Raw genomic sequence first — 13,357 nt, 5'->3', positions numbered from 1 at the left:
ATCAAATGATGATACACTTAGTTTTTTGATAATTACCAAATATATAATTGGTTGGCTTAAAGAGTGTTTGGAATGGATAAAATAAGAAAGATGGAAGCTTCATGAATGTTTGTTCGATAGTTAAAAACAGATAAATACAATATATAGAAAACTTAAGTATGCTGTATATAATCATAAATTGCTACAGGATTTGGAAATTTCTTGGGTGAATGCTCCATTACTGAACAAATTCTCTAGTACTACTTAAGTTCATATTAAATCTTTCAAAAGATGCATTTATTTATTTGATTTAAATCAGGGTGGGTAAAATATATGCTAGACAAGAAAAATGTGCACACTCAAGCCTCTTTAATACCCTAGTCCCTGTCTCGAAAATGACAGTTATGAAAAGAAAGTTGTAAAGTATTATAATGGCTTGGTAACTAAAAACGTGTATGTCCATTAGCAATATGAACATATTTTCTTTTGTTGAACGGCAAATACATTCTGTAGGTTATTTCTACTTTCCTTTTATCCACTATGCATCATCAATAAAAAACATTTTTTATGAGAGTCCTTCTTTTTCACAGTGTGAATTACATTTGCTTAAAATAAAACTGTGGACACGTAAATACCTTTGCAGAATGAACTAAAAAGTCACAACATAGAATCACTCAAAAGTCCATCACAATTACTTACCCCACAACATTTGTATCTGGCCTGAAAGGTTTGTGTTGGAAATACTCAACACTAACAATGCATCCTATTTAATCTTCCAACGTTTCCCCACTACCACACTGCTTAGAATAGATATATTAACATGTTCAGAGTTCTCTCTTCAACAAATAACCTTGTAAATCAAATCAAATCAAAATAATTTCCAAAAGTTACAGAGACTCGGCTATTTTGGGTATGTTGTATGATTGCTTTCAGGGTTACTCTAATATCCTTTTACTGTGAGATTCAGGGGCATGTGGATGATTTCACACTCGCCCACACAGGATATGGTATTCTAGGGAGTGATTGTTCTCCAATGGAACTACTACCTGCAAAGGCCAGAAACATGTCTATGACACATCAGCCTACTGAGGTAGCTTGGTTTCTCCCAAACCAGACCAATTTGTTATAGGAAAGAACCTTTTTTACAAGCTTTCTTGGATATCTACCTCTTTAAATCTCAACTTGGAGACCCTAGTGAGTCAAAAACCCAAGATGAATGTCCTTTTTACATCCATGTCCTCCCATGTGTAAAATTCACATGGAAACAATTACTCACAAACTATTGAAGAGAGGTTTGGAATTCATGCCAATTCATACTCTCTTTAAATGGAGTTAATATGGCCACTAGGCCTGTGGTATTTTGTGTATGTAATAGAGAGTAACAATGGTATAACATAGTATATAGAAAATACATGAAACAAATACTAAAATCATATTTTCAGGCCTGTTTCTCAAAGGTTTCCCCATATGAATTGGAAGAGAGCACTGCCTCTTTGGAAGGGCTGAGCTAGAGTTCCTTTGAAAGCTTTTGAAAATAGGGTCGAGTTCATTTTACATCTACAATTGTAATAGCTGCACAACTTTTCTTGTCTTGAACAATTTATTGCATTTACTTCAGGAAGGAATGGCAAGAGAGGGGCAGATGACTTCCTGGATGACCTCCTATCCAGTTTTGGGAGTTAGTGGGAGACAACCCTTCCTCCAACACAGTCCCTGATGAAAGGGATCTATTAAAAAGGACTGTGTTGGTTTACACTGCAGATTGGATGGAGCATTAAATGACTGCATTAGTATGACTGCAGCGGGAGTAATGGTCGCCTCCAGTGGGCATATATGTTGCAATAATACTCTCACATAGCTGCAATAATTGTTCAAGTGCCCTTATTTAATTTGTTACGAAGTGGTACCCAGCATCTCTCCAGCAAATGGCCCACACACCTCCCCTCACCCCACAGTTTTATTTTCCTCTCTTAGCCAGTGAAAACAGATAAGGAAATATGTGTACTTTCAAATTCTCACCTATGTGTCATGAGGGTGGGGGGCTACTGAAAATCACTTGGGAACAGCTTCTGGGGGTGGTTCGCAATACCGCCCACCAATACAGCTTAGATGCTCCTAATCTGATCGCCCCGTCCGCCCCTCCTCGGGCCTGGACTGTAATTTTCCAAACAGCCACCTCTCATTTGCAAATAAAGTTAAAATCAATCCACAGATACAGAATGCTGACTTCCTGTCACTCATTTTTACAAGGTTTTTCTTTGTAGAGCTGCCAGATTGTGACCGATGAGAGAGAGAGAGAGAGAGAGAGAGAGAGAGAGAGAGAGAGAGAGAGAGAGAGAGAGAGAGAGAGAGAGAGAGAGAGAGAGAGAATCACTTGCTTCCTAAGCAGGGATTTGCCTGCGATGCGCGGCGAGAGGACTGCGGCGACTGATTTACACAGTTGGCGCGGAGGAGGGGCCGGGGGTGCGGGGGGGACAAGCTGGCGGAGGCTCCGACGATGAGCTGATCTGGGGGCTCCCGAGCGCCTCTCCCTCGGTGCGCGATTTGGGGGCGGCTGATGGATTTGCATTCGGGTTGCAGCCTGGCGTTTCGCATATTGCCTCCTAATACCCGACCTGGCGCTCCCAGTTTGGGTGCAGACATTGGTAAGTAACGTGTAATCCGATTTTAGTTATTTCCTCGGCCATTAAAGTGTCACTTTTAAAGCAGGTCAGTCTTAAAAGATGCTGCCGGCGCGAGCGTCTCCTTGGCCTGAAACGTTCCGCGGTCCCCTTCCCCGCCCTCCAACCCCCCCCCCCCCCCCCTTCCCGCTTGAGAAGTGAGGGTGTTTGAATGGTGAGCTGTCAGGGGGCTAACTCTCTGCCAACAGTATCGCTGCACCTTCGTGCTTTGCCTGAGATCCCCCCCAATCCAAGTCGAATTTGGTGTATACAGCCATACCGTTGTATTTGTATCCTCTCTTTCTCCCGTTCTTCCCCACCCCCCACTCCCTCTGCCGTCTGGCCAATGCTGGGATCTGGGATCTAGTCGCCCCCTTCCTGCATCCTTCCCGCCTCTCCCCACCCTCTTCTTCTCTCATCTTCGCACCACCCAGCCCCACTCCCACGTACCCAAAGGATCAAGAGCAAAGACACCCGGAGAAGGCAAGGGCTAGTCCCATCTCAGATCCAAGGAGGCCTCGGCAGGGATTGCGCTGTGAGTGACAACCTTTCAGGAAGCGAAAAAGAGAGAGAGAGACCCAGACACCAAGCCAGGGCTCTACAGGACTGCGAAGCTCACCACTGAATCGAGGGCACCGAGATCTTAAATGACAATAATAACAATAAATTAAAAAAAAAAAAAACAGTCTGGGACACTCACTAAGCCTTGCTTGCCTGCCACCCAGGGCATATTAAAGCTGTGGTCGTGAGCTCTGTCACTAACATCGCCGCGCTAGGTGAGCGCCCCGCTCTCCTATTGGTATGCAGCGACCATTTCCCTGAAAGTCTCAAAGGTGGAAACACTTAGAAGGATTACAAGAGTGATTTGGTGGCCTTTGTGAAAGTTGGCGGCCAGAAGAGGACAAACTGCAAGGCTACGGCATGATGGATACAATTCAGCTTCGGGAGAGTTTGCAGCTCCGGCTGGGAAGTCCCTCGGAGCAAACCTGGGAGATCGTGAGCGCCCTGCACTGATAGGTACCACCCCACCACCCTTTCCTACTTTGTCTAATTGAAACCAGTATTTCTTGAATGTGGGATGTGCATTGTAGAGCACATAGACTTCAGCTGCGGTGGCTTTTTGTACGCTCACAGGTGCTAGGGGTTTGTTGCATTTTTGAACTGCATCATTTAGCCAGCTGTAAGGACGCTGGCAGAAAGCGAGGTACTGAAGACTAACATAACCTCGGACCCTTTTTCTGGGGGAGGAAATCGTAAGTAACTCCATCAAATAGGTCAGGTGGAGGAGCAAAGGGCCCCTCCCCCAGTGGATCGCTCGCTGGTGCTGTAAAAGATAGAAGAAAAACGACTTGCGCTTTTAATCATTTTCCATTTCTAAACAGACCTATTGTGCGTTTCGCCTGGCTACAGCAAATTAGAAAATGATCTGTAAAAGGCTCAGAGCTCTTCAGAAAATGAATGATGCAGCATTTTAATTATTGTCCTGGGGTAGATAGTTTTGCTTCAATATTGGAATATTTAGCCTGTATATGTGGGAATTAGTGGGCTCGGAGACCAGGGGAAAGGGAGGGGGAGGTAGGAAACGGGCACTTGGGGGAGAAAGGGCTTCTTGTCCTCCCCGTGGACAAACGATGCCGGGCGCTCCCAGCTGGAAGCGGACAAACCCCGAGATTCAGGGCCCTTCATCCCAACTTTTGGAGCTCTATACTGAGATAAAGGAAAGGGCATGGGTGAAATATCCTTTAGGACACGGCCCAAACCAAGAATTTAGAGGGTTGTAGTTCAAGGGAAAACAGAGAATGATTGCAAAGAGGGCCCTTTATTGTCACTAGGAAGCTTAGGGAAGTCTCCCCGTTACCCATGGAATCCATCGCATTATGGTTTGCGATGAAATCCGCGAAACAGCCACCGCCTCTGCACGATGGGTACAGAAGGTGGTGTGTGTGCGTGTGTGTGCGCGCGCGCGTGGGAGGGGGAGGTTGGCAGCTGGTGATGGAGATGGGATTGCTCTGGTTCTAAGCTCAGGCTGTCCGTGTTGGTCTGAAACCTATCTGAGAAATAGGGTGTGTCTGGAATATTAAGGATACGTTAAAGAATCCTGCCCACCTGCTCACTTAATCTCTGATGGCTGCTTCCAATTTTAGCTATTCTGGAGCGACACTTGTGCTGTCATTTTAAATGCAAAATATCATGCAAACAACCGACATTAAGGGTATGTTTTGTTGACTTAGGCTTTTTAGGATGGTGAGAGATGGACACGTTAACTGTGTTTTTCTTTAAAATTTGGTCTTGTGAAGAGTACTTTAAGGGAAAGCCACCTCCACTGCCTAACTTTGACCCCTCAGGCAATTGCGGTTCAGTCTAGATTTTCAATGATTAGAAAGTCCCTCCCTCCCTTCCTTGTGAGTTGGTGACAGGTTGGCATGTGTGTCTGTATATGGAGGGGAGGTGGGCATTGATGACACACAGTTCATGCTAAGTGGACTTGTTTTCTGCACACTTGCTCCTGTCCAGTTTCTCCACTAAGATGCACTTTTTCCCCTGGCAGATGGGACTGTGGAACTGTCAGCTGAGCCTTTAAGAATTCTTACAAGGCTCTTGTGAACTATAATCTGGTGGCCTCTCTATACTGAAACAGGTTCCCTCAGTCATCCCCACTTCATGACCTCATGACTTCCTATCATCTACTTCCCTGAGATAGTTGGAGAATATACAAATCACATATATGCATGATATATATAATATGTATGATATGTATGATATATATCATATATAAAATACCTCCATCCCTATCCCATAAAGTATTTCCCGGTGGAAGAAAGTGAAATCTGTCATTGCTACTCAAGTGTTCTGCATCTCCTTCCAGAGCACTGACTTCCTTCTGTTGTTAAGAAGGTGGAAGGAAACACACAGCTTTTGAATCCAGGGTAAATACAAGGGTTTGTGCTGCAGCACAGTAAAAGGATTTATGGTGCAAAGAGATCGAAGCAAAATGCAAGAGAAACTCTGTTCAAGTCTCTTGCCTGCCTGAGCTCTTATTCCAGACACGGATGCAGAATTAGCAGGACTCAGCTCTTCTGTTGGGGGACCCGAATTTACCTATATCCCCCTCTTTGAGGAGCAGTGCTTGTGCTATGAAAAGGGTAATTCCGAGAGACAGTTGTACTTTTGAATCTGTCTACACTAGAGAAAGGAGCTTTGGGGAACTAGAGGAGCAAACCAGTCAGGCCACAGTTTCCTTGAGAGTTAAGATAAGAAAAAGGAAAAGGAAAAAACTCCTACTCCCCCTACCCCCTAGCATCTCCATCTTCCCCACGAAAGGGATGTTTCCCCATAGGTTTGTGTCTTTTCCATTCTTTCACTTATTTTGACAGTTTATCTCTACCTCTATACTTTTCCCCCCTCTTAAACACACACACACAGACACACATACACTTCAGTCTGGGCTTCCTAGTGCTCTCCCCGGAACCGTGCTAAATGCGTTCCCCATTCTTGGACCTCATTTTCGAGACGTGGAAAGCCAGTTCCAGGGTTTCAGCCCACACTGGAAAAAATAAAAAAAGCCAGCACAAGGGAAGTCCGAGATTCTGCTCTGTGATTGAGCCGGCCTTTCTCGCTGCTTTCCTCCCGCCCTTCCTCCCAGTGCCCAATGATGTGCTGCCGGCACCCAAAGAAAGCAGCCTCGCAGCGGCAGCAGCAGCAGCAACAGCAAAAACTGGAAGTCTGCAGCAGCCCCTTCTCCTCCCTCCTCTATTGAGAGTGCCAGGCGGCCGTTCTGCATCCAAAAGAAGCCCATTGAAAGGCCCATTGCATTCCCTGCACGTCTCAAGCTCGTTGCCTTTTTTTCCCTCTGCCCCCCCCCCCCTCCATTTATCCCCCTTTGCTTCAGTGAGAGAGAGGGAGAGAGAACCCTTAAACTCAAGCGTTTCTCACCCCCCAACAATGTTCAATGCTTAAAAATATTCTGCAAAATAGGTAAGTTAAAGGCATCTGGAGCCTTGTTTGCCTAGATCTCAGGATCTCAAAAATAAGAAAAAAACATTAAAATAAAAATGGTGAAGAAGGAACTTATGTAGATTTTAATATTTTATAAGGAGACTAACTGATACTGCACTGTAGTCTCAGCTGCCTTCTCTCTCTTTTTCTTCATTTAATTGTTTCTAAAAATTGAGTATTGCATGCCTGAGGCAGATTTCTCTCTGCTTTCTCACTGGTTCTCCTTTCCTTACAACTGTGTACATTAAATGCATGCTTAATGTAAAGATTTATTCTTCTTTCTCCCTATGAATTTTATCATTATGTTTTAAGTTAGAGGGTTGACTAAATATTTCCTTAATGCATGTCACTAAGTGAGGAGAGAAAATATATGCTACAAGCTCCAGTTTATTTTTATTGATTAAAAACAACCATTCAATTTCTATGGACATTTTGGTGACTCAGAAAGGGCAATCTAATAAAGCTGCATTATTATAATTTATTTATGTATGCATTTTCATATACTGATGATATTAGGCAAGGAACAAGAGCCATGAGGAAGGCTCTGTATTATTAGAATAGTGCACTGTATTTGTTTCTTCTGATTAAAAAAGAATGGTGTCTTTCCTTGAAATGTATTTCATGTGATAGATCATTTATCTGCAGATGAGTATCAAGGGTTCCCCTTCTTGCCTTTAACTACCCAACTGTCCTCTAACCAGCCACCTGCTGTTCCAGTTCCAGATTTATCCAGGGTTCTTCACTTGATCTTGAAGGCACGGACATGCATTCCTAACCAAGCTGTTCAGGCAGACACTCCCAGGTCCAGCATCCTTTAACTGTCACTATCTTTAGCTCTGACAAGTGCACAGGCTTGTTCTTTAGAAAGGACAAGGTTTGAAGAGCCAAATGATACATATATAAACATCTTTTAATTGAAGGAGATGTTATTAATCTGTGTTTGGGCAAAGGGGGCAGAGGTATAGTGTGTCACTAAGCATATACTATAATTAAGCATGATGTAATCATTTCCTAAGAGAAACCTTAAGTTTTCCTGAGATGCCAATCATTTCATATATCTCAGCATCTCATATTGAGCAATGGGTTCATATGTTATAATACCCTTTAATTTAATAGCATATTTTAATCTCAACTTTTCATGAGTAGAAACCTATTATTTAAAAAAACTTCCCCCCTCCTCATCACAGTTCAAATCAGATCTATAACGGCCACCTCTGATACCAATGTGAGCTTTAACAAGCAAACAGGTGTAATGGCCAGATTATTGCCATCGTTACTGACTGTCTATACTTAAAAGCCATCCCAGTATATAATGGCTTGTTTTTTTGTATGATATGCTTTTTATGAAGTATGGCAGAATAATGTCCTCACATGGTACAATATTTCAGTTTCCTAAGTTCAAAATAAACAACAAATTAGACATGATGATAGGTCATTTTGACTGTCAGTTCAACAACTGTCAGAGTTATCATTTTACTTCTAAAAGGCCCCACATGTATGTAGGAGTCAATTAGGCTAGTGCATAAGACTAACAGCTAAAAATCTGCATCTTTATTTCTGTTGCAGTTTTGTAATCAACCACGGACCATGAAACCTTCTATAGCTGAGACATTTCACAGAGGAAGGATGCTGTGGATTATTCTTCTAAGCACAATTGCTCTAGGATGGACTACCCCGATTCCCCTGATAGAGGACTCAGAGGAAATAGATGAGCCCTGTTTTGATCCATGCTACTGTGAAGTGAAAGAAAGCCTCTTTCATATACATTGTGACAGTAAAGGATTTACAAATATTAGTCAGATTACTGAGTTCTGGTCAAGACCTTTTAAACTGTATCTGCAGAGGAATTCAATGAGGAAATTGTACACCAACAGTTTTCTTCACTTGAATAACGCTGTGTCCATTAACCTTGGGAACAATGCATTGCAGGACATTCAAACAGGAGCCTTCAATGGTCTTAAGATTTTAAAGAGGCTGTATCTACATGAGAACAAACTAGATGTCTTCAGAAATGACACCTTTCTTGGCTTGGAAAGTCTCGAATATCTGCAAGCAGATTACAATGTCATTAAACGCATTGAGAGTGGAGCATTTCGGAACCTAAGTAAATTGAGGGTTTTGATTTTGAATGATAATCTCATCCCCATGCTTCCAACCAACTTATTTAAGGCTGTCTCCTTAACACATTTGGACCTACGTGGAAACAGGTTAAAGGTTCTCTTTTATCGAGGAATGCTGGACCACATTGGAAGAAGCCTGATGGAGATCCAGCTGGAAGAAAATCCCTGGAACTGTACATGTGAGATTGTGCAACTAAAGAGTTGGCTGGAGCGCATTCCTTACACTGCCCTGGTGGGAGACATCACCTGTGAGACCCCTTTCCACTTTCATGGGAAGGACTTGAGAGAAATCAGGAAGACAGAACTCTGCCCTCTGTTGTCCGACTCTGAGGTGGAGGCTAGTTTGGGGATTCCCCACTTGTCATCCAACAAGGAGAATGCATGGCCAACTAAGCCTTCCTCCATGTTGTCCTCTGTCCATTTTACTGCTTCTTCTGTTGAATACAAGTCTCCAAATAAACAACCCAAGCCCACCAAACAGCCCCGAACACCAAGGCCACCATCCACATCTCAAGCTCTATATCCTGGTCCAAACCAACCTCCCATCGCTCCTTACCAGACCAGACCACCCATTCCCATTATATGCCCTACTGGGTGTACCTGTAATTTGCACATCAATGACCTTGGCTTGACTGTCAACTGCAAAGAGCGAGGATTTAATAATATTTCTGAACTTCTTCCAAGGCCACTGAATGCCAAGAAACTGTACCTGAGTAGCAATCTGATTCAGAAAATATACCGTTCTGATTTTTGGAATTTTTCTTCATTGGATCTCTTGCATCTTGGGAACAATCGTATTTCCTATGTCCAAGATGGGGCCTTTATCAACCTGCCCAACCTAAAGAGCCTCTTTCTCAATGGCAATGATATTGAGAAACTGACACCAGGCATGTTCCGAGGCCTACAGAGTTTGCACTATTTATACTTCGAGTTCAATGTCATCCGGGAGATCCAGCCTGCAGCCTTCAGCCTCATGCCCAACTTGAAGCTGCTATTCCTCAACAACAACTTGCTGAGGACTCTACCAACGGATGCCTTTGCAGGCACATCCCTGGCTCGGCTCAACTTGAGGAAAAACTACTTCCTTTACCTTCCTGTGGCTGGTGTTCTAGAACACCTGAATGCTATTGTCCAGATAGACCTCAATGAGAATCCTTGGGACTGTACCTGTGACCTGGTCCCCTTCAAACAGTGGATTGAAACCATCAGCTCAGTCAGTGTAGTAGGTGATGTACTTTGCAGGAGCCCTGAGAACCTCACTCACCGGGATGTGCGCACAATTGAACTGGAAGTTCTCTGCCCAGAGATGCTGCACACTGCGCCAGCTGGAGCATCACCAGCCCAGCCTGGAGATCCTCACCTTCCTGGGGGGCCGACCAGTGCATCACCTTATGAGTTCTCTCCTCCCGGGGGTCCTGTGCCGCTTTCTGTGTTGATTCTCAGCCTACTGGTTCTGTTTTTCTCAGCAGTCTTTGTTACTGCAGGCCTTTTTGCCTATGTGCTCCGACGGCGCCGGAAGAAGCTGCCCTTCAGAAGCAAGCGACAGGAAGGTGTGGACCTTACTGGAATCCAGATGCAATGCCACCGGCTTTTTGAGGATGGTGGAGGAGGTGGAGGTGGAAGTGGAGGTGGTGGTCGACCCAATCTTTCTTCCCCAGAAAAGGCCCCTCCTGTGGGTCACGTATATGAGTACATCCCACACCCAGTTACCCAGATGTGCAACAACCCCATTTACAAGCCTCGCGAGGAGGAGGAAGCGGCTGTCGCATCAGTCCAGGAGGCAGGGAGTGCAGAGCGCGGAGGTGCTGGGACACAACCGCCAGGAATGGGGGAGGTCCTCCTAGGAAGTGAGCAGTTTGCTGAAACACCCAAGGAGAATCACAGCAACTACCGGACCTTGCTGGAAAAAGAAAAGGAGTGGTCCCTGGCAGTATCCACTTCCCAGCTCAACACCATAGTGACGGTGAATCATCATCACCCTCATCCTCACCATCCAGCAGTTGGTGGGGTTTCAGGGGTAGTTGCAGGAACTGGGGGAGACATGGCTGGGTTCCGCCACCAGGAGAAGAATGGTGGGGTGGTGCTGTTTCCTCCTGGGGGAGGCTGTGGTGGTGGCAGCATATTACTAGACCGAGAGAGGCCACAGCCAGCCCCCTGCTCAGTGGGGTTCGTGGACTGTCTCTATGGCACAGTGCCCAAATTAAAGGAACTGCACGTCCACCCTCCTGGCATGCAATACCCAGACTTACAGCAGGATGCCAGGCTTAAAGAAACCCTTCTCTTCTCGGCTGGAAAGGGCTTCACAAACCACCAAACCCAAAAAAGTGATTACCTCGAGTTAAGGGCCAAACTTCAAACCAAGCCGGATTACCTCGAAGTCCTGGAGAAGACAGCATATAGGTTCTGACTGAAAAGTAAAGATAAATTAGTGCTTTTTTTTCAAAAGAAAAGAAAAATGAAAGAAATATATCCCTTGCTCCCTTTACACTTTCCCCAATAAATCCATTCTCACAAACTTCCCTGCCCTGAACGGAACTGAAACCGCATGATAACTAGAAAATACAGATGTATGTGCTCCCCTCGCAAATGTGATTTGGAGGAAGGGCCATACTCAGATCATTAATCAATGAAGTGCCTTCGCAGACTTTTGCCAGCAAATGTTATCATTATTTTTTTTATACAGAAATTTGAGACATTGACTGTGCCATGTATAAGGTATAATGCGGATCGGTGTATTGATCCTAATTAAGTAAAATTCAATGTATCTTTTTTATTTTCAGTAACTATTTTTTTTCTAGTTTAGTTTTGTTTGACAGGGAGCAGAGAAAACAAATTGAATTTTGTGTCTCTCTTTCCTCTCCCCATCATGGCACAGACCCTGTACATGTATTAACACTGCAGTTTGCTGCATGCCTGGAAACTGCAAGATGGGGAGGGAGGGGGCGGGTCTTTGCTCGAATGTTCTCACCCACTCTTTTTTCTCTCCCACACATACCCACAAGCAAATCACAAATCCCTGCGCACAGGTCCCTGAACCTGCAGCCTCTTGCTTCTGGTGCGGGCACACACACACACACACACACACACAACACACACACACAACACACACACACACTACTCCCATTCAGACCAATCTAATTAGTTCAGGTTTGATCCATTTGTCTCCTCTCTATAGCTCCACCTTTCCCTTCATCCCTAGTGTACAGCTCATAACATCTCTCCAACCACCTAGGAAAAGTCATATTCTAGGCTGGATCCTGCGGAAGTGGAGGCCCGGTGGTTTAATGGCCAGAGGCACACACCTAGGGATGAGCATCCTATTTGTGACACTTCATCCTGATGCCAAGATTTTTTGGAGAACATCTGCACTTTCTTATATATATATATATATATAAAAGAGCAACTGGGTATATATCACTAACAGCTTTGTAGGAAGCACTTTTAATGTTTTCTCTCACACACAAAGATTCAAAAGAAATGTGCATATATTTATTCTGTAATTTCAGTTATTATAAATTGTAAAGGTAATGTTTAATCATTGTATAGTGATTATGCGTCTGGTATAGCTTTCCTAATAAAAAGTTTTTGAAAAACATAATACATTATATATAGAGGATACAAAGCTTGAACTTTTAACTCCAGCTATGCCATGCCTTTCGTGTTCACATTAAAAAACAAAAACAAAAACCTTTCCTTTACTCGTTACACAGAAAGCTAGTTTACTAACAAAGTTTGATGCACTGTGATGTTGATATATGTTGTAACCACCCCCATTCCATACCAGGATATAATTGGGACTTTTAAAAAATCTGATATATATATAGTTCACTTATTTTTTATTGTATTATTATTTCAAAGTTAGTACCCCAATAATGCACCATTTTTCCTAGGCAGGATGTAATTGGGAAAAAAATAAGGTAACTAGACTGCTAAGAAGTCTAGCATTAAGAGGAGGTATTTGGGGATTGAGGCATCTTAAGACACTGATAAAAGGAAAAGAAAAATTGCTATTCTTGTATTAAAAACATGCACACTAAAATCACTCACACACACACACACACACACACACACACTAACCAATCAAAATCTAAGGCCAAGGGGTCAATTTGTCAGAATCCTGTTATCTGTGAAAGTTGTCACATATGTAGCTACTGTTTTTTTCCAACCACATATGGCAACTGGACCCATTCATGCTTGAACTAAGTCAGAGGAAGTTGAATGAGCTTTTCTCTCTTTATAACATTAAAATTGTGTTCAAAATTAATCTGACAATAATCTAAGTTATGATCCATTTACATTCGAGTGAAACCAAAGAAATCAGATGTTTAAGGTGCCAGTACTTGTTCAGAAAAGAAACTGAGCTGACACAGAGCTTTGGGAGGCACTTATCCATTGGGCCATTAGAGGGCAGCAGAGCTCTAGGGATTCACAGACCCCGTGTTGCTGGCCGCGGAATTGTGCCGTGGGCAAGTGTTTTCTGCTGGCGTTTCCTCAAACTGCCCTTAGTAGGAATTATCATTGTGCGTTGAATGTAATTCACAAGTCACTGATGCCTTACATCACTTTTTTTTTCATAAATAAAGGAGACTAACAGCTTTTAAA

The 13,357-nt window shown here is 43.6% G+C and overlaps 1 protein-coding gene across 3 annotated transcripts; it reads left to right on the top strand.

The window, feature by feature from the left end:
• The first annotated feature begins 2,448 nt into the window (after nucleotides 1-2,448).
• Nucleotides 2,449-12,984, top strand: SLITRK3 (SLIT and NTRK like family member 3). 3 transcript variants are annotated; one of them, XM_028505302.2, is made up of 2 exons: nucleotides 2,449-2,624; nucleotides 8,202-12,984. In XM_028505302.2, the coding sequence occupies exon 2, from the start codon at nucleotides 8,223-8,225 to the stop codon at nucleotides 11,160-11,162; it is 2,940 nt and encodes a 979-aa protein (XP_028361103.1). In that variant the 5' UTR covers nucleotides 2,449-2,624; nucleotides 8,202-8,222; the 3' UTR covers nucleotides 11,163-12,984. The 3 variants fall into 3 exon arrangements, with proteins under 3 accessions (XP_028361103.1, XP_028361104.1, XP_035873527.1); XM_028505303.2 differs by lacking the exon at nucleotides 2,449-2,624 and adding an exon at nucleotides 2,788-3,656; XM_036017634.1 differs by lacking the exon at nucleotides 2,449-2,624 and adding an exon at nucleotides 3,663-3,892 and having other exon boundaries at nucleotides 8,202-12,548.
• Nucleotides 12,985-13,357: the final 373 nt, after the last annotated feature.

The sequence above is a fragment of the Phyllostomus discolor genome, chromosome 2 (assembly GCF_004126475.2).
Source record: "Phyllostomus discolor isolate MPI-MPIP mPhyDis1 chromosome 2, mPhyDis1.pri.v3, whole genome shotgun sequence".
NCBI lineage: Eukaryota > Metazoa > Chordata > Mammalia > Chiroptera > Phyllostomidae > Phyllostomus > Phyllostomus discolor.
This window is presented reverse-complemented; position numbering and strand designations above follow the sequence as displayed.